This window comes from Calypte anna, chromosome 8 (genome assembly GCF_003957555.1).
Source record: "Calypte anna isolate BGI_N300 chromosome 8, bCalAnn1_v1.p, whole genome shotgun sequence".
Classification (NCBI taxonomy): domain Eukaryota; kingdom Metazoa; phylum Chordata; class Aves; order Apodiformes; family Trochilidae; genus Calypte; species Calypte anna.
Window position 1 is genome coordinate 29,519,279 of NC_044254.1, and position 20,832 is coordinate 29,540,110.

The following is a 20,832-nucleotide window of genomic DNA, read 5'->3' on the forward strand; positions in this document are numbered from 1 at the left end:
CAGAAGGCAGTGATGCCACCTGGGAACCCATGGGGTGATGAGGAAAGGAAGAAATGGGAAAGGGGATGGAAGTTCTAAGGAAATGGAGGCCCTGAGAACATCAGGGCAGTGGGCAAGGCTTGAGAAGTTGTGGGCTGCCCAGAGGGTTGCAGCAGTACAGCTTTCATCAAGGAACTGTGCTGGGGGGCAGCTCTTTCCCTTCAGGTAAAATGCCTCTTGCAAAGCCTAGGTTATTTTATTATTTTTTTCCCCTTGGGACTGCAGTGCTTTCCTCTCTCACACTTGGGTTATTCCTGTCAAAAGCTAAGTGAGAACCATTTGTGGAAAGTGAAGAAGAAATGCTTAAGATCTATCTGTTCAAATGTCCCCTTTTTGTAGTCTGATTTGGTAGATGTGACATCTCCTCTTTCTGTTTTTATTCCAGGCTACTGGGCAGCCATATGAACAATATGCAAAGATGATATTTATGGAGCTAAATGATGCCTGGTCAGAATTTGAAAACCAAGGACAAAAACCCTTGTATTAGGTACTTTCTCAGTCTCTACTACAGACCTGTGCTAGTGCTTATATAGTCTCTTGTCACAAATGTCACAGATCAAGCAAACTCTGCCTGGAAATTCAGAAGTTTCAGAAAACTGAGAGCCTAATACTTCTCATGAAGAACAAGAGAAAGGTTTCCTTATACTTGGATCAAGAATCCTGAGCTCAGAGGAACTCTAACCACCTGGCTTGTCAAAGGAGAGCCATGGGGTTATGGTTTCTTGTACTTTTTATATTTTTTCTTTGGATTGCAGTGGGGTGAGAGAGAACACATTCTGGGGAAAAGGTGGAATTGTTCTGTCTCCAACACAGTGTAACCACTGAATTTCCTTCTTGTTTTTTCTTTGTTTTGTGATATGGCAACACTTGAGTTCAAGAACTGGTGGTAAAGCCCAAACTTCAGTGTACTTTCTCCTTGGGTTTGGATCAAAGTCTATCAGATTAAAGTGCTCAGATGTGGTTTAGGCACACTCCTAACAGTCACTGTTTGCTTTTTTAATTAATCATATGGTCTGCCTGACCAGAGAGAGAGCTGAGTGCTGGGTTAGAGCTGTGTGGGCAGCTGGCTGCTGCTGCTTCATGCATTAATACTGTAGTTCACCTCCCAGCTCAGCAGTGAAATGGGCAGGAGGTATTCCTCAGTGTTACAGAGCAAGTATTTATTTTTTTTTTTAAAGCAAACAGCAAGTAATTGATGTTAAACAGCAACTTGTTGGTTTGTTCAACAGCAGTTCTGGGAAAATAGGGAGTTGGGGGGGAGGAAGGGTGAATCCCATATCTGTAGAAGTGATGAGCATGTACTGCATTTCTCATGAGTTTCTCATCCATAGCTTGAAACCACCAAAAGAAAATAAAAATTAAAAAAAAAATCAACAAACCAAACCCCCACTGTAAAGTTTTAGAAACTTCCCAGTCTGTGGCTAACACTTCACCTCCTGAGGATCTGGAAGACTTTTTCCACCTTGCTTGTGTCACCTTTATGCCTTGATCAGCTCCAGAGCACTTGGCAAAGGCTCTTGGCAGAACACAACCTGTTGTGACTTTGCTTTTCAGACCATGGTGTGCACCTGTGGACCAGGTCTGATTTTTTTTTTTTTGAGGTAAATACAGTGCAAATTGGTTATCTTTAAAAGTTTATATTGGACCAAAGCAATAAGACCCCCCCCTGGAAGTATCTCTGATGCTAAAGCTGAAGTGACTTTCCTACTTAGAAAGCAAGTTACACTCTTCACCCCAGAATTCTGGTATTCTCCTTTTGGTGAACAACTGAAGCTAGAAGTTTGTTTGCCAACATGTTGTATCTGTGTGGGAGCCCTGAGAGGGCAAATGTCTGCAGAAGATGGGACAGGAAATAAGTTGTATTAACTGCTTCAGGAAGAGGTTGCCATCTGATCTGAGTCTTTTCAAGCTGGTGGTTTTTAAAGACAATCCACTTGTTGCACTTCACATTTCCAAGTGGCAAACCTTTTACTGCAAAGACAGTGTGTCAAAGTCCATTGCTTTCTGTATAAAAGTCATTCTTTTTGTTGTATTGGTCCATTATTTAATACCATGAACTGAAAATGTGAAACCAACACCTAGGTCTCCTTTTATAGAAAAAGACCTTATGGTAATTATAACAAACTGGATGTTATTTATTAATGTTTTGATCCAGTATGTGCTTGTCTTATCTAAAGAGATAACTGGAATGTGAATCATGTTCCTGTGATTTGTTGGTTTATTGTTTCTCCCTCACATTTGTAGATATTGTGACCTATGCCTATGTAATAAAAAGGATCTCATTACTATAATGTTCTTTTTTTTAATAATGAAAACTACATTAGCTTATTTGTCATGGCACCATAACTCTGGGTACTCAAACACTCACAAACCACAAATCCATCATTAAACTTTACCTACCAAAAGAAACCCTACCCCTCTTAAGCTTTGATTACTTCCATCCCTAATGTTTTTATGGATGCATGAAAGTATTAGGATGTATGTATATCAAAATAGTCTAAAAAAAAAAAAAAAATCTTGTCATATCTGGTAGTGACAGAGGTTATCAATGTTCAGGTTTACTGCTTGACTAAATTATTGTAATTTTTGTAAATACAGTATATACTCAATGAAACTGTGACTGGTCTAAAACATTTGTATATACATTAAAAAGCTCAAATTAACTTACTCAGGCATCTTCTGTCCTTGTGGGGAACAAGCTCTACCTTCCTGCTGTTCACACAGTTCAGAGCAGTCTCTCTGCAAATGCTGGAGGAACAACAAGGAGTCCACATTTGATAAATGGAAATTTCTTTTGTCAGCAGTGTCTGATTGTGTCTTACAGGGGTGATTAACACCTCCAGCACAGGGCTGGGTGGTTCATGTAAAAGTAACCATAAATTACATGCCTTAAAGGTTGGGGCTTTTTTTTCACTATTAACTTTTATTTCCTCAAGAGCCAAAAAAAAAAAATAAATTAATGTGAAGCAGGCAGTTCCCACTAGTGCAAGTGGATTGTAAGAACAGAAAGGGCTTAATTTAAACAATATTTGCAGGGGAAAGGTGCAGTCTTTCATGCTGAAGAGAAAAAACACTTCAGCTGAAACAGAAGGGGATAACTTGAGTCAACCTTTTTATTATTACAGATGTTAAACCAAGTGCTGCACCAAGAGCATTTAATAACCTAAGTCTTCTAATTAGGAGGCATTCTAAACGAGCTAAAATTCCTCATGAAATTGGGAATAAACCCTAAAAACCCCACCTGCATTAGACAAGAAGTGAAACGACATGGGCAATACCTACCACAGCTCTCCTGGGGAAGGGGTATCTGAGGGGGTGCGTGACATTTCCCTCAGAAAAGGCTGTTCCAGCGTCAAAAAAACGGAGGTCTGGAAAATCAACTGCTCTAAAAGATGCGGGTGGAGGACGCGGGCCTGAGAGGAAACCCGCGCCCATTCTTTCTGAGGTGAAAACGCGCTTTTTCAGCATCTGCCTGCAAAAAGGCGGCGACCCATGGTGGGGGGTCTCTTTCTCCCCCGCCTGCCTGTACCCTCATCGTGCCTGCACTCCTCTTGACCCCACGGAGTGTTGACAAAACACGAAACACCCCCACCCGAGGCCTTCCCGCAGGCCTCACCACCTCCACACCGTCACCATGGCGACGGGGCGGTCACGTGGGGCGGGGCGGGAAAAGGGCGGGACGGCGGAAGTCGCGCGCCGCCACCTCAGCGCCGGCGGCCCCGAAGATGGCGGGAGTCAAAGGTACCGGGGGCTGCACCCACCCAACAACACCCAGCGAACCCCTCCGGGACCCTCCCGAATCCCCTCCCGGGACTCTCCCGTATCCCCCCGGGGCTCTCCCGTCACCAGGAGGGCGGCCCCTGGGTCGCGCTGCCGCTTCTTCAGCCGAGGGAGGAGCGGGGAGGGGTGAGGCGGGACCCGCCCCGCAGGCCGCCGCCTCACCGCCTGCCTTCTGCCGTTCGCAGCTCTCGTGGCCCTGTCCTTCAGCGGAGCCATCGGGCTGACCTTCCTCATGCTGGGCTGCGCCCTGGAGTATTACGGGTGAGCGGGGCGGCTTCGCTTCCCCCCCCTCCCCTTCCCTTCCCTTTCCCCCCTTTTGCGGGGTTGCGGGGTGAGGTGTCCGTCTGCTGTCAGGGGAGCTCTTGGGCTCGGGGGTTCTTGGGGCGTGGTGGTTTGTTGTGGTTAAATAGCACCACCTCGGAGAGGGCTTTGCGTTTCCCTAAGGAGAAAAAAAAAAAAAAATTAAAAAAAAAAATGAAAACAGCTTCGTGCTTCCTCAGGAACAGCGATGCCCTCTTGCTCATCAGTCATTTTAAACCTCGCTGAGTTTATTCCCTTGTGTCTCTAAACAACCCTTCTACTCCCAGACTCCAGTGGGGATAGGCTGGAAAATCGCGGGGAAGCCAAGGAATGCTGACAGAGAGCTGGGAGTGCAGGGCTGTGCTCTCACCTCCGTGTTGCTCCAGGAGCCCTCAAAGCTGTGGGTTCCTCTCCTCCTTCCCTGCCTTTCCTGTTTGCTCTCTGTTTTTGCGAGGTGGTGATGGGTGCTGAGTCAGGAAGGTGATGGAAATGGAAAAGAAATTCACCTTTGGTCAAGGGAGGGAGCAGATCCTGAGTGCTCCTGCCAGCGTGCAGGAAAAAACAAGGAGGAATTGCTCCTTTGTGTGAAAGCTCGTGGTTAAATCATGCAACACACTCTTCATAAAGCAGCACAGATATTGCATTGGCTTTTTCTGAGCTGAACAGACCTCTTAGTGAAGCTTCCACTGAACTGATGGTGTTTTTCCTTTTTTCCCCCCACTCCCCAGTGTGTACTGGCCTCTCTTTGTCTTAATATTTTACTTCATCTGCCCCATTCCCCACTTCATTGCCAAAAGAGTCAGTGATGACAGTGATGCAGCCAGCAGTGCCTGCAGGGAACTGGCCTATTTCTTCACCACTGGAATTGTTGTTTCTGCCTTTGGATTTCCCATCATCCTGGCTCGGGTTGAAGCGGTGAGTTCTGCTGGCTACATTTTCCTGTAAGACACCAGTTACAGTTACCAGTGTCTTTCTAGAGCCTGTGTTTAATTATGTTTCTAGATTCTGGTGAAAACACCCTGCTGAACTTTTGTTCCTGCTTTTGACCTGAGCAAAGTTTTTAGCTGATTTCCCCCCACCCCCAGATTTGTTTTGCTCCAGTACAAGATATTATCTCCTCCTCACCTCATGCCTCTCTCTGTCTCATAAACTTGTGCACTGCTTCTTGCACCACCTTCTTTATTTTTACCTCCCAGTGTCTGCCCTCCCCATTTATGCTGCTGAAAACTCTGTGACTGGAATATCAGTTAAAAAGATAAAAAAGGCCAAACTTCCAGAGCTGCCCTGCTGGTTTTCAGAGCATTTCCCAAGCTCATGCTTTGTTCCCCTCAAAGCCTGAGGAAATAACCTCTTTCGTCCCTCTTTGCTTTCTGAGCTGCTCTGCAGTGGTGAGATTTTGTCACCTTCGTTTTGCAAAGCTCCTTCTCAGAACGACCCGGTGGCGTTTATCTCTCCTGCCTCGGGTTTCCCCTCCACTCTTTCAGTTCTGCTTCAAACTTGTGTGCCAAGTTTTCCTTTATTTGTAACTCTTCAGTTTCCCTGACGCTGCCTTTTTGTTCTGGAGCTGTGGACCTGGCAGCAGGCAGAACCAGAAGTGACCACGAGGGGGAACTCCCACTCATGGTTATGTCTTTTAAGAATAAATGTCACTTCTTTGGGCAAAGCAAGCTGTTTGCTTCTAAGCCCATCTACTCTTTTCCATCCTCATTTATTTGAAAAGCTCTTTTTAATTTTTGTGCATGGCAGTGAGAGGAGAGCACTAATCCCACCAGGTTTTCCTGTGACTTAGGTAAATTTTAGCAGCTTTTTTGCCAAGGTCATGATTTGGTTCTAAACCATAGAGTTATTGCCTTGAAGCCTTCTTTAATGAGTGGTTGCTGATTGAATAATTAGTCTTATAAATAGATCTGCTTGTTGTTTGTCTTTTTTCTTGGTGCTTTTAGCACCTTTTTGTGGTATTTTCTCTAACGTATATAAATAACTGGCCTGAAGCTCTCTGGTGAGACCTGCTTTGATTGTTTCATTTCCTTGCATTTCAGATCAAATGGGGAGCCTGTGGTCTGGTGCTGGCTGGCAATGCAGTAATTTTCCTTACTATTTTAGGCTTTTTTCTTGTGTTTGGGAGAGGAGATGACTTTAGCTGGGAGCAGTGGTAGGACCTCGCTCTGGTGCTGGTACCACTTGGCAGCCTGGATCACCCTGTCTGTACTCTGTGTGTGTATAGATGATACCATCTCTGTGTGTGCACATACATGGAGTTTTATCAGCTTACAAAGTGCTTTTTTTTAAAAATAAAAATGCCTTCAGCCAAAGGGAGAGAGGCCCTTCTGACAGCTGACTTCATGCTGGAATCACCGTTGGCAGATTTGTACCCCAGGAAGTTTACAAAACAGAAGTGGTTTGTACTCATTTGTTCACTTTGCATTAACTTTTGGTTTAATCACAGAAGTGTCCTGGATACACATCACACTGGCCAGGATGCCTGGGGGTTATTCTAACCATGTTATCAAGAAAGATATGAAGGTTATCCTGCCTGCTATTGTTCAACCTGACTGATATTTCTGCTTTGGTTAGGGATGAACAAGAACTTGCTTTTCATTTGAGTAGTTGTCATTTCAGTGGTTTTTCTAATAGTATAAAAACCCACATAGGTTATGTTAACTCTTTTGCTGCTTAATGAGAGAAAAAGGGAAATATCCTTGGTTAAAAGTCACAGAACCATAGAATGTTAAGGGTTGGTTTAGGGTCATCTAGGGCAGGGCACACAGAACACATCCAGAGGGTTGGAAAGGCTCCAGAGAAGGAGACTCCAGAACCTCTCTGGGCAGCCTGGGCCAGGGCTCCCTCACCCTCACACTCCATAAGTTTCTCCTCATCTTGAGCTGGAACTTCCCATGTTCTACCTTCAGCCCATTATTCCTTCTCCTACCACAGGGCACCACTGAGAAGAGATTGATTGGCCTCATCCTCTGCACACCCACCCCTCAGATATTTATAATCATGCATAAGATCCCCTCACCCTTCTCCTCTCAAAGCTGAACAGCCCCAGGGCTCTCAGTCTTTTTTCACAGGAGAAATGCTCAAGTCCTTCCAAAAATCCTTCCATCTTCCCCAAAATCCTCCCATCTACATACCATGTTCATCTAGAAAAGAATTCTTGCTCCCCAAAGATACTCAGGCTTTGTCCCTGTTCCACTTTGATGTGCATATATTTTGGGAACAATGTTATAATGCCTCTTCAATGCTTAGAGCTGGCATTATTTCTCTTCTCTAAGACTCGCAAAAGAGGAAACAAGAGTCAGGACACTCAGAGTCACAATGTAGCATCAAACTCTGTGTTTTTGTGTCAGATGCCTGAGCTGCAAAGAAGTAAATGTTCTGCTGGGTAGGACTTTGTATCTCCTCAGTTCTCTTTGCTTTTAAAACAAACTTATTCAACTACTGTTTTTTTATTATCTGCAAGAAAAGGTTGTTCTATTAAAACACTATCTTTTAACATAGCATTACCCTAGTCAACATTCACAGAATCACACATGCAAAAGTAAACTCTTACTGTTTTGACTTGCTGAGTCCTGCAAGTTGTGGAGACACTGGAAAACTCCATTCTGATGCAGCCCCATCAGTAATCTGCAAAGGGGTAGAGGGAGAGACACCTGAGTTGAATGTGCCATAGAAAAATTGACATGAAAAGGACATGAAAAAATTCTCTTGCAGTGTCTTCTTCCTGACTTCAGGGGAAATCTGCTGGGATGACTGATTTGTAAAGTACTACTGTGGAAATTATTCTAATTAGGAGCCAGGTTGTTTAGAATAATCATAATTTCCACAGAGAAGCCCTCCTTTGGGTTTTTGTTTTTGTTTTTTTTTTTAATAGAATTTGCCTTTATTCCTGTACCACGACCTCTTTAGTTGAAATTGGTGAAGTAAAAGAGCAATGATAATACAGAGTTTAAGTGCCTCACCCTGTAAATGCCTGATGTCATTGCTAATAATTCTGTTTCACTCCTCTTAAAATACTTCTGTGCTTGCAGGGTTTAAGTTTTCCAGTATTTTAATTCCTTAAAATCTATGTACCAAAGGCTGCAAGGGAAATCTACAATACCAGTCAATAATTACTGATGAAATGATGCTTTCAAAGCAGCTGTGATGAATTTTTCTTTAAATTAGGCAGTATTTGTAGGCTCTGCTCTAGGTCTGTTAGTAAATGGGATGCTTGTGACAGCTTGGGATCCAGGCAGCAAACGTGACAATCTGACATGAAAAGGAGGACAGAAAGTACAGGCTTGGGGAGAGGTTGCTGCTTTGACAAGTTATTTAGGGTCCTTTATTCCCTTTGGTATTACTGTGGTTGGTGGGTACCTCCTGAGGTGGCAGGTAAATGTTGGGTGGAGAAAGTCAATGCTTTTTGTTTTTAATTCCTTCTTTTGAAGCAGCTTCATGCACTAATCCTTAATGTGAGCTCCACGCAGCTTTCATTTGGAAACGTTCACCTTCAGAAGTTGTGTTGACATCATGGAAATCTGCCTTGACCTCTTTGAAAGCAAATTGGCTTGAAGGAGCCTTCAGTATCAAATAGTCAGGGTTAAAAAAGAAAATAAAAAGAGAAGTAATTCAGTGCTTTTTTATCAAGATCTTCACTCATTTACACAAGCCTGGTGCTTTGATGCCAGTCCTGGGCATCCTGTCACTCTGGACCAGTAGCAGTTTACTGTGGTTTCTCTGAACTTGTTTTCCTCTATGGAAGTGAATACTATGTATCCAAAGTGCCTGAATTTCGATACTGTGCTGGTTTTTTTATTGTTAATTTTTTTTGTGAATGCATAAACACAGCAATATCACTCTGGTTTGTAATCAGCTGGAAACCTGTTACTGCATTTTATAAAGCTTCCTTGTCCACTAATCCTGTTTCCTGTAACTGGGAATGCAGTGCAGCTTTTGTAACTTAGGTAAAAACTGTTTTTATTTCCTGTGGTTGCCAGGTTCTTGAGATGATGAAGTATTAAAACCATGGAAATTAAAGTATACTCTTGGAGTTGTCTAATGAAACTGTTTTGAATTGTCTAATAAACAAACCTGATGCTGAAGTATTTGTCTGTCTGAAATTTCAAGAGGTGACAACACTCTTGTGTGAGAGGGAAGAGGAGACCTAAGCAGTGGTGCTTTCATGAGGGTATAGAGAACAAATTCAGAAGCCATTTATACCTGTATAGTGTAACTTTTATTTATAAAATAGAAAAGCTGTTTCCTGTCAACTTAGATTTAGCTGAAGGAAAAAAAATGAAATATTTAGAAGAGCCTTGCACTGGTTTTATAGTCAGTTGAGTCCTTTAAGAAAGCTGGCAACCCTGCTTATTAGTTATGACCTTGGGTAACTTCTTAAAAACTGAAAACAGCCTTTAATCCCATGAAATGAACATAAGCTCATTAATAGCCAGGAGTTAACCAAACAAACTTATCCTGAGACAGTCACACAGAGGTTTTTGTTGTTAAAATTATGTAAAGCTCTAAAATGATCTCTCTAACCTTGCTCTCAGTTGTTACCACAGCATGACTTTGGAGATACTGCATCATTTCCTCTGCAGGGATTGTTTCTGGGCTATGATAATGGATGAAAAGACTATTTCATTAAGCTGGATGCCCACCAGGTACTAATGACTGATTGGTTTGTTTAAGTGGCCCCTGCAAATCCAAGACAAGTGTGCACTAGAAGGCTTTCCAGGGAAGTGTCTCCTGATAAAACATGTAAGGAAGCATTGACTGATGAGCAGTGATTAATTAAGACCAGCTGGACACTCCTGGAGAAACATTTTCTGCAATTGATGTGCCTATGTTTATTTCTTGTTTGCTTGTTTCTCATTTTCCTCTTTGTGTTGAGATTTCAGCCCTGGGTTATGTAAAAAATTGGTTACAGTTGTTGATGTCCCATGACTACCACCTCAGCGGGAGGTACTTGGTGTTTATTTATTTTGCAAGCACTCCTTCCCACAGACAAGTTGTAGATTTTAACAAATAACCTGGGTTCTGCTGCTTCCTAACGGCCCTTTTTGTGGCTGGCTGAGTGTTCCCTGCTCCCTCTCCCGTGCAGGTGATGATCCCTGTACAGGTGGCTTTCTTCCTGCTGTTCCTCAACACCTGGGAGGTCCTTCTGGCCATCTATGAGGCAGATGCTGCTGGGGAGAGGGCACAAGTTATCAAAACACCTTTTTTCCTCCTGCCAAGAATCTTAGGAAGAAGATTTTTTTCCAAAATGAGGCTAAACCTATGGCTTTGTTTAATCAATTTAGGCATTGTGGACATAATTCTGCAAAATGACACGTAATGTAGCCTTGCTTTAGAGGCTTTGCCATCCTAAAAAAACTGCTTATAGCATTGCTGCCTTAAAATGAGGAGTTTTAAAGAGTTCCAGCAGGTGTCTTGATCTGAAACTCTGATGTTTTCCCTCTTCACTTGCTGACAGCTGAGCTGGCAGTCAGGGCTGGAAGTTGTCTGAGTGGTATTTTATTTTTAATGCCACGTTTTCCTGGGGAATGCTGATAAAATTAACTGCTTGGTTTTATGGAGATTAAAAAAAAACACCAACACAACCCTCACATGCAACACCCCCCAAAAAAACCCCCCAACATTCAGGTTGTATGGAGTTCACTGGAAACCCTTAAATGGAGGAGAGAGTCCAACAGAACTGGAGGCAAGAGGGGATGTTGATGTCCCCCTGGAGGTCCAGAAGTCAGCTGAGGCTATCAGGGTGAATTTTGCTTTGAGCTTCATTTTCCACTCTCCTGGCTGAGTTGCTTTCACTTGCTTCGTCAACAGGAATGAGTGACAGATGCTGCTTGGGTGTTTTTGTTTGCTTGAGGATCTGGGGAGAGGTCAAACGGTGTTTGTTGTGCTTAGCAAAGCAAATGCTTGGAATAAGAGGACTGATCCTGACATTTATATGTTTTGTGACTGTTTGATCTGGGCCTGTGATTTTGTTAGACATTTAATTCCTCTCTAAGGCTGGTATTTCACAACATAATGGGAGCCTTTGTTACCAGTTTGGGGTTTTTTTCCTTAAAAAAAAAAAGCCTTTGGACAAGACAAAAACCAAAGCTGCAATAGTTGTAACTTACTGGCTGCTGACCAAGTTCTCCCTTTTTGAAGCTGGTGGGAATTTGTGGTGTGGGCCAAGGGGATGGGGAAGGAGAGATGAAAGAACCCTGATGCCCTGAGCTGCTGAACCCCTTTGTGCCTGCAGGCAATCTGGGAGATCTTTGGGTCACCACTGCCCTGCTTGTCTGAGGCTGCTGCTTCTGGCTGCACTACAGAGGACAGGGGGTGATGTTGGCTGCAGGAATCCAGATGCCTGGATTTCAACAGATGGCACCTCAGGAGAGGGTTTAACAGCTTGGCCTTGTTTCTGGTATCATGGCTTAGTGTCACCCTGCATGGCCTGTCTCTGGGATTCTCTTTTTTTTTTTTTTAATTATCCTAACTATATTAATGATTGCAGTGAGAGGTCAGGATGTTTTAAAGCAGCTCCAGGATGGTAGAAGAATTTCCCATATAGTAAGTCTTGGCTGCTCTTCTGTCCATCTATAGATATCTACTGACAGATTAAAGCTTACAGTTCTTAAGAGGCAGTGGTGATACTTCTTATTTAAAAAAAAAACAAACCTCTGGGCTATAATATCTTACTTGCCTTTTTAGTGGTGAGATATACAGTAAATTCCTTGTGCTAAATGCTAAAGGCTTTGTTAACAATTTTTAAAGGAGTTTTAAAAGAGAAGCTTTCTCACTCTCTTTGGCATATTTAAATTTTTTTTGGTAATGCTCTGTTTTAAATAAAACCTCTTCATCATGTCCTAAGCTGTGTATGGAATGGGAGAATATTTATCAAATATATAGACCTCATGCCTGCTTTATAATCCTCAAAACTGTGCACTCTGGCAGTGTGTTTATGAGTTACTGTGTGAAGGTGGTTCAGAAATGGTTTCTCAGACTTTGTGGGCTTTGAGGTATTTTTAAAATCTATGCGTTTTTGATCTGCCATGAAAAGTTAATTTTTACTTCATCTTTTGTTACTAAAGTAGATGTTTCTGACAAGTGATGGAAGTCAGATTAATGAGAGCACTGATACCTCTGTATACTTCTTTTTCCTTAGTGACAAGAGTAACTACACTGACAGACAGAAATAAGCATAAACTTTGATTTTTTTGAGGGATCGTTTACAAATACACCCTGAACTTTCTGATTCTGTGTGAGAGGCTTTGTGTAAGTAAATCAACAGGTAAAACCATCATTCTTCCACCTGTTTGTCTGCCATTTAAGTGCCTGTTTTTATTGCACAGTTACTGTGTGAGGTGTTACAAGTTACTGCAGCTGATGGGATCCTGAGCACTAAATCTCTCCTGTAACGTGCAGGTAATGAGGAAGTCTGTGGGTAAACTCATTATGAAGCTCAATCAATACTTGTTTTCCTGGAATGCTTTTAGTAATCATGTTAACTTGACAGCATTTCCCTGGCCTTCTGCAAACTTTTTAAATTGCAGTCATAGCTCAGTCATTATATCTGCATTTTTATTTGGAGACTGAGGGTGGGAAGAGGATTTAGGCTATTCTGTTCTCATTTAGCCATCAAAAGTTCCCAACCCAAATGAGACCTTCTGAACTTCAGTTTTCTTCATCATGTTCAATAGTCAATTTGCTCTCTCTTTTCCACCACTCCACTTTCTTTGCAGTTGGGTTAATGACAAGTGGCAGGATGAAGGGAAAGGCAACGGGGTGCTTAGCTGGGGTTACCCAGGGGTGCCACAGTGTCAGCAACCAGTTCATGGCCTGCAGTCAGGGAATAATGGAATAATGCTGCATTAAATATGACCTTTCCATAGGGAAAACCTGTCCAAAGTGAGGGAACAAATTCAGTTTGTGTTTGACACCCTTCAAGTGGGGACCTTTTTGATCCTGGAGATCAGGAAGGGAGGAGATCAGGAAGGAGAATCATGATGTTTGGAGGTGCAGAGGACCTCTAAAGGGGTAAAACAAAGAAATGTGACATGTTAAACAGCATGCAAGGTGTGGGATGTGAGTGAAAGGCCAGAGGAGGTTTTGTCCCTCAGTCTTCTCCAATTGAGTCTTGTGTGGGCAGCCCTGCTCTGCATTCAGCACCACGTTTGGAAATGTTTGTCTGGTGTCCCTGTGATCCAGATTCCTCAGCTCAGTGGTGTTTGTGTGGCTCCTGCCCAAAAGAAACCAGCATGAAGGGCAGACTCCTTCCCTGCTCATCCTTCTGCTCTTTCCCAGCAGCAGCTCAGCCTTCACCTCCTCGTGCAGAAGCAAGAACTCTTGGCAAAAGGAGGAAATAGTGTCTGAGGGAAGGTTTTCCATCTGGAGTTCACGTGGGAATGGGACCCAGCAGACAGATCCCCTGCGTGGGTGTCCTCTGAGCTCTGGGGTGGTGACAACAGGAACCAGCTGCCCCAGTCCAGAGTTGTTGGCTTGCTCTGCCCATGTCCTCCTGCTCCAGTTTTGCTGCCAAGTAGAGAGGGCAACAATTCCAAGCCCCAGTGACACAGTCAGGAGGCAGCTCCAAAGGATGAGGACGTGGCACCCCTCCTGCTGGCCATGAATGGGAGCTGATTCCTGCCCCCTCACAGAGCCTTCATGAAGCTCCCTCTTCTCTTTGGGTTCTGTCTTCCTGCTGACCCTTTCCTTCCCACCATGGTCTTCTCTTGGGTCACTCCTCCTCTGTGCCAGCCTTATCTGTACACATCATTTCTGCCTCAGCAGGGTCCATCTGCTGTTTCTTCCTATATCTGCCCCATTTTTTCCCTGTCTTCCCACCATACACTTGTCCTATACCCTTGTGGGGTTTTTCCCCTTCCTTCTCACCCATTATTATTTATCTAGAAAAGAAGTCATGAAGGATGTCAACATCTCAGCATAGAAAGGCATCTACCCATTCCCCACTTTTTTTTATTTCCCCCACTCCATTTTTCTGATTTCCTTCCAAAACTGTTGGAATATTCCCTGCTGTATTGACATGGTCAGATCTAGCTCTAAAAAGTGTCCTGAGATAGAAAAGCCCTGACTGCTGCACATAATGAGCTCAGAATGGGCTGTGTTGCTTTGCTACTCTAATAGGAGAAGACTCCTTGTCCAAAGAAACAATAATCTGACATTTTACCACGATTCCTACAAGAGGAAACAATTACAGAAGGACTAGAGAAACCAGATTTGTCTTATTTCCCTGTGCTGCACTTTTTTTTTAACATACATTCTCCTTGTTCTCCCTGGAACCAGGTTTCTTATTCCCACACATGGGGCTTAGTCATTTAAAAGAAAATGAGATCAAGTGAATTTTAATTTGTAATTGGAGAAGTAATGTAATTAGAGAGAAAGACAATTTGTTAGAAAACAGGTTTCTTTCAGATGTGGCAGGAGTACAAAGGTTCAGAGAGCAGATTGATTCTCTCTATCTCAGAGTGCAACCCATGATGTAAATGTTACTATAGTAACTAGTGGGTTTATTTAAAAGCCCAGTAAATAGATGTATATAACTTGTCAAAATGTAAAACTGCAGAGTTGAAGGAACATTTGTATTTTTGCTGCAGTTTCCCCCAAAAGGACTCAGTATTTTCTTCCAGCCAGCTTGCCATTTGGCTTCACTAAGGACCTGAGACCTCTCGTGCAGCCACAGGCAGGCTTAAAAAGGGATGAAGGTTCCTTCTGCTGGGCTTTCTTTAGGATAACACAGAATATCAAATGCATCTCTGCATGTGTATAGCTGCAGGAATGCATTCATAAGGGAGAACTTAAGTATTGAGGGGTTTGCTTTTACTCTCTGTCCCAGTTATTTTTTTGTTTGGTTTTTAAGGCACATGTTGACTTACAATTAATTTCTCTTGACGATGAGATGCAGCTCCTACAGAATGAGGGGATCCCTGGGTTTTTAAGGTTAGACAGCAAGTCTCTAAAACCACCTTCTGCTCAGCAGTGCTGGCTGTGAGGTGCTTTTAATCCATTCTGCTTTGAAAACCTCCAAGGATGCTCTTCCTGTCCCACTGCTTGGCTGTCCTGATGGGGAAAAAGTTGTTCTATCAGTTGTGAACCCTCTCATTTCACTTGCTGCCTGCTGTCTCTTGTCTGCTGACCACACACCATGCTGAAGAGCCTGGTTCTGTCTTTTTATAACCATCCCCACAGGGGTTTTGTGCACTTCTCGCCAGTTTGTGAACAAGTTTGGCACTGACATGTCCAGAAGATGACGTGGTTTTCCTGCAAAAAATGCCTGCTGTTCCCAAGTATTTTTAGGATTGTTTGTATAGATGCTTCAGGCAGACTTGGAAGCCTCAGAGATGGTTAATGGAAGTAACACAGAGGCTGAAAGGCATAAGAAAACACACAAATCCAGAAACCTGATGAGTCTGTTGACTTGAATTATTAATGCGTGGGGAAAAGCATGATGCAAAAAGTGGGCAATTTGTCCTGTCTGAATCAGACTCTTTACACATCTCATGAATAATTTTCAAAGTCTCTGTTATCCTCAGTGAATTGCCAGCTTTGTGAAAGTTCTATTTCTATGGCTTCAGGGTTGTTTTTGATGCCATCTCCTGTGACTTTCTCCAAAGCAAGCTAGGGAAGTCTTGTTTACATTAAATAACTGTAAATTGCTCAGCTGGACAGAAAAAGTGGTCTAACAAGTCACAGACTGGAAGAGTGGATGTGGGGTGGTCGTTCAGGGCTACACCTGCAGTTTAAAACTTTGGTATTTTCAGAAAATCCTTGGCTAGCTGAGAAGTGTAAGATTTTTGCAACAGCTGCAAGCACCTTCAGAGAAGGAGCTGAGAATTCAAAGTGATCTTGGCCAACTCCTGAAGTGGCCTGAAATAAATAGGCTGACACTGAATACATAAAAGTGCAAGGCTCTTAGCTGAGAAATAATCAGACTGTTCAAACAAAAGTCCTGCAGGAAGCAGCTGAGGGTTGGGGACACGTGCAACCCAAGCCTGAGTCAACAGGGGTGTGGTGTTGGGAGGAAGGAAAGCAAACATCCTTATGGGATGTGTCAACAGGAGATCTGTCTGACCCCTAAATGGCACTACCAGGACCTTAGTTGGAGGATTTGGGGTATTGGTCTTCAGGAAAGAGAGAACTCAACAGGAAGGAGTCCAAAGAGTTAGCCTTAGCTGGTCTCCAGAAAAGATGATTTAGTAAGAAAGACTGAAAAATCTGGAGCTTTAGTTTACACAGAAGATGACTGGGATGAGACAACAACCTAACCTTGATCAAAGGGCTTCTGAAAGGAGGAGGAATTCCCTACTCAAATATATGAAAAAGTAAGGGGATTAAATTTCAGGAGAGTTGGTTGAGATGCTAAGGGAGGGGAAAAAAACCCAACCTTTAAAAAGAAAACAATTTACATCAGTGTAGGTTTTGTCCAGGTTTGTTGTACTGGTTCACTGAACACCAGTGCTGCATGGGAAAGTGAAAGAAATCATAGTCAGATGTTTGTCTCAAGATGTTCTAACCTAACCAGAAAATTATTTTCTATGGGTCTCACCTAGCAGGGATGTGGCAGACCAGATTGCTTGTGACTGTTTTGAGTTACCCTGTGAAATTCTGGGGTACAAAAATATCAAGAACAGCCTCACCTCAAACACAGAATTGTTTGTGGTACATTTCCCAAATGGTTGTATTAGAATACAGATTTAATTATTTTTTTAAAATACAGTTTATTAATTAGAGATGGTGTTTATTTTAATCAGGAGCAAAAAAAAAAAAACCTGGCTGATGCTGCTTTGAGGAAAGGGATTGTGAACTATGGAAAGTCAATAAATAAATTAAAGCCAATCAGTAGGTCTGTTTATACAGCCAGGGCAGAACTATTTGCACAACACATAGATGGTCTGATAACACCTTCAAGTCTGTTAACTGAGAAGAGCTTGCAGTAGGTAAAGAAAAATATTTTTCTTCATACCTTATGAAGCAGAGATACTGGGTTTTTCATTTATTTTAAAATAATATTGTTGAAAAGAAGAAAACATGGTGAATAAACCTCAGCTTCATGGTATCTGGGCATTGTCACTCTCTGGTATGCTGGTTCTGAACTCTTGCTGCCTTTTCCAACAAAAAAGTAAGATTAAAAGTGCATCTTTTCTAGCAGGGCTCAGTCCTCACTTTAAGTTCCTGGATGTAATTTTTGGGTTTGTTTTTTTTTTATTTTTATTTGGAAGTTCCTGTTAAATATGTGAATATGTGGTGTTGCTTCAGATATGCATCAGCTCTTTTCTCAAAGAGCAATTTATGCCAAGGACAAACACTGACGTGCAAAGGGGAGAAAATGTGATTTTACCTCTTGAGTAAAATGTGTTTTTTACCCACTAGTCTCCAGTTAAGAGAGCCAGCAGGTAATGGGTACATCCCTTACAGCAAAACCAGGTCTTTAAGTGAGATTTGAATGAATTACCCTCACTGACAGAAAATAACCCACACGAGGAGATGCCTTGCAAGCCTTGGAAACAACTCTGGAAGTGCAGAAGTGGGAGGTGCAGCATAAATTAATTTCCATCAGCAGTGTGACAAAAGGTATGTTCAAACAGAGAGAGAGAGAGAGAGAGGTAACTTATTGTGGGGTAGTGTCATAAATTTAACTCTGCATGTGTGGAAAGGAGAGTGGCACTGAGTGGTCTGAAGTGTGGGTGAAATGGGTTGTGACTCAAGTTGGAACAAAGAAACCTAAGGTGAGAAGAGTCTGTCTAGATTGTTTTATTGAGGTTTCTTTTTATTACAGGCACAAGCCTGTAAAATAATTTTGTGTAAACCAATTAAACCCTCAATCCATTTCATTGGGGTTTTTTTTGTCCTGTTATTCCCACTAGAAGGTAGCTGCAGAAACCTTCTATTGGCCAAGACTTGGGTTTTCTCAGGTCTAGATGTTTCTGTGGCAGGTTTATAACCATCTGACTTAGTGCCAGTGTTGTCCTTTGCTTTGGAGAGTTCATAATTCCTTCTCCTGGAGGTTTACTCCCCAACTGTTCAACCTCTCCACCCCCAGATGGTTCTAAATTCTTGAATTTATGATAATTCAAGCTCAGTTTTAGTTATTAATGTTCACTGTTGGTGTCTTTGGAAGGGCTCAGGATTTTTGTGATAATAATACATACACAGTTGGTCTTAAAACACCATTAGCCAGGAGACACAGGATAATGAGTTACTTTTGAAATAAAACTCAGACAATTTGAGGACAAATCACCATTTAAAAATCAATCAAAATACAAACTCAAATATTACCTACAACTGAAATCATCACTTCACTGAAGAGAATGACAAAACATGTAGTATTTTGCCCTGCATTACATTCTGCCTCATACATATAAGGTGTTTTAAAATAAGAGAAAGCTTGCAAATTCTGATCTTTTAAAACAACCACCTGCCCTTGAGTTATTGTGTAAATTTCCTGTATTTGTGTTGTTTGAGTTTGTAAAACTGCTTTTCTTGATCAAAACTGAACCCTTGCATTACCCATGAGCTGTTGTTTTTACTTTTGGATTGAAATAGTTATGTATAACAAATTGTTTATGCCTTGTGTTCACATACTTGATACAACTCGAAAGCCCCAGGCAAGCTATTAACATTGATATTTTAACAACATTGAAGAATGGGATTTTCAGAACCAAATTCTGGCATTTGTACACGTTTTCTAGGATGGAATTCTACAAATCATCATGACTTAATTGCACAGTGCTGCTTAATGTGCTGTTTAAGTGGAATCAGATTCTTTTGAAACACAAATCTTTGTCCTTCTGACAAGAAGACATGTCTGTGTGATGAGCAGTAATTTAATGTTTAGCATTTTGTGCAAATTCACAGATCCTTGGCAAATACAACAAATAAGCTTAACAGCCAGAAAGTGTTCTCTGTAATTCGAGTTTATGTCAGATATTATATTTATAATTGGCTATTCTGTACACTCTCTAGTGTTAACTGGAATAAATTATAATGATTATTAATTATATTTATTGATATTATTTACTGGAATGCTTACAGTGCATGATAATGGAATTCTTCACCAATCTGTGGATCCAGGGAGCACTGATTGTTCCACAAACTTTTTCTCTTTAGGTAAAATAGCCCCACTCTGCATAAAAAAAAAAAAAAAAGGGTCAGAACCACCATTAAACGCCCTTCTATAGTCATCATCATGTGCTGGGCTATCAGGAGAGGAAAAATTCAAATGTCAGTTCTGTTCTCCATGTTCATCCTGGACCAACTCCTGCAACACCTCCTCAGCTTAACACCCGTCCCACCTCGCTGGCTGTGAGTTCCAGGAAGGCTTCGACTTGATTTCTCCTTCGGGAAGAAGAAGAATGTAATGAATTCCAATTTTAATTCCTTTTAAAGATCTGTGGGACACACCTAGACCTACACCCACACCTACACTCACACACACCCCTCCAGGGCTGTGCTCTGAGGGGAGCTCCCGGCATCTTCTATGTGAGGAGAAACCGCTTCCCCTTCCCCTCAGACGGACCCAGATCCCCAGCCGGGTTCGGGAAAGGTTCGGGACCGTGTGAGGGGAAAAGAACCCGGGGGTTCCGTGCCATGTGAGGGAAAGGGGAACCGGCTTCTGAGCGGGGATCGATGGGGAAGGTTGGGCTGAGGGGAACGGGGCGGGACGAGGCGGGGCGGGCTCCGCCGGGGCTGTGAGGGGAGCGGGGCTGCATCTCCCCGGCGGGGGTTTCCCTCAGAAACTTCGCCTGTGGGTGAAGAAGACTTTGGGAACGAAGCGAAGTAGGTCGGTAATTTACCTTTTTTTTTTTTTAATATTATTATTGTTGGTTTGTTTTCCTTCGTTGTTTCTTTAACTGAGGGGTTTTGCGGTTTCCCCCCCTCCGACCGCCAGTTTCCCGCCGCTTCGCTCCCCTCAGCCCTCGGCTCCGTCCCCGGGTGAGGGAAAGGGTGAACCCGGGGGGTGCCACGCGTGAAATCCGTGTGGGTTTTGCCGAAATACGCGGCTGTTTTCAACCTTTAGGAAGCTGGTTTGAGGGTGAGTGTGGTCTTGAGGCTCACAGCTCGGCTTTTGCGAGCTTTGGAGGGTGGCAATGGTTGTACCCACGGCGGAGCTTTGTTTTGTTGTCTCTGGAGGGTGGAGAAAAAAAAGCGAAAAATGAGAGAAATCTCCGTGAATGTGGGTTGTGTGAGTCGCTGGTGCTGCAGGAGCTATTCGGGTCCGCTCTGATGGAAGAGCACTTTGGAAATTTAATGTTAGTTATTGACACGGTATTTATAAACGGAGTTTGTAGTGAAAAGACTGCGAGCCCTGAGCTGCCGAGTGTGGCTGCGACATGAAGGAGCTTTACAGATGGGCACAGGAGCTCTGTTTATAGCTGCCTGTAAGGAAGAAAACAATGTATAGAATGTATACATAGTTGGAGGGACCTTAAAGCTCCCCCAGTGCCCCCCCTGCCATGGTCAGGGACACCTCCCCCAGCCCAGGGGGTTCCAAGCCCCATCCAACCTTCAACACTGCCAGGGATGGGGCAGCCACAGCTTCTGGGGGCAACCTGGGCACCCAGGGGCTCAGCACCCTCACAGCACAGGATTTCCCCCTCAGATCTCCTCTCCATCACCTGTCTTGCATCTGGAAACCCTGTCCCCTCTATCACTCGATGCCCTTTTCATCGGTGAAAATTTGTGAGGGGAAGTGTTTCTCTTAGAAATGCTTTATTGCTGTAT

At 43.0% G+C, this 20,832-nt stretch overlaps 2 protein-coding genes across 3 annotated transcripts in view; both read left to right on the top strand.

Annotated features, from left to right (window-relative positions):
- DNAJC6 (DnaJ heat shock protein family (Hsp40) member C6) overlaps positions 1 to 2,704 on the top strand; it is a 42,129-nt gene extending 39,425 nt beyond the window's left edge. The window contains exon 20 of one of the 2 annotated variants that reach the window (XM_030455495.1): positions 425 to 2,704. In XM_030455495.1, the coding sequence (XP_030311355.1) occupies positions 425 to 526 (102 nt within the window). In that variant the 3' untranslated portion in view covers positions 527 to 2,704. The remainder of the gene's footprint in view (positions 1 to 424) is intronic. The other variant, XM_030455494.1, reaches the window with a different exon arrangement.
- Positions 2,705 to 3,736: 1,032 nt separating this feature from the next.
- On the top strand, positions 3,737 to 9,203 carry LEPROT. Its single transcript, XM_008500639.2, has 4 exons — positions 3,737 to 3,780; positions 4,005 to 4,080; positions 4,848 to 5,034; positions 6,159 to 9,203. The coding sequence occupies exons 1-4, from the start codon at positions 3,765 to 3,767 to the stop codon at positions 6,273 to 6,275; spliced, it is 396 nt and encodes a 131-aa protein (XP_008498861.1). The 5' UTR covers positions 3,737 to 3,764; the 3' UTR covers positions 6,276 to 9,203.
- Positions 9,204 to 20,832: the final 11,629 nt, after the last annotated feature.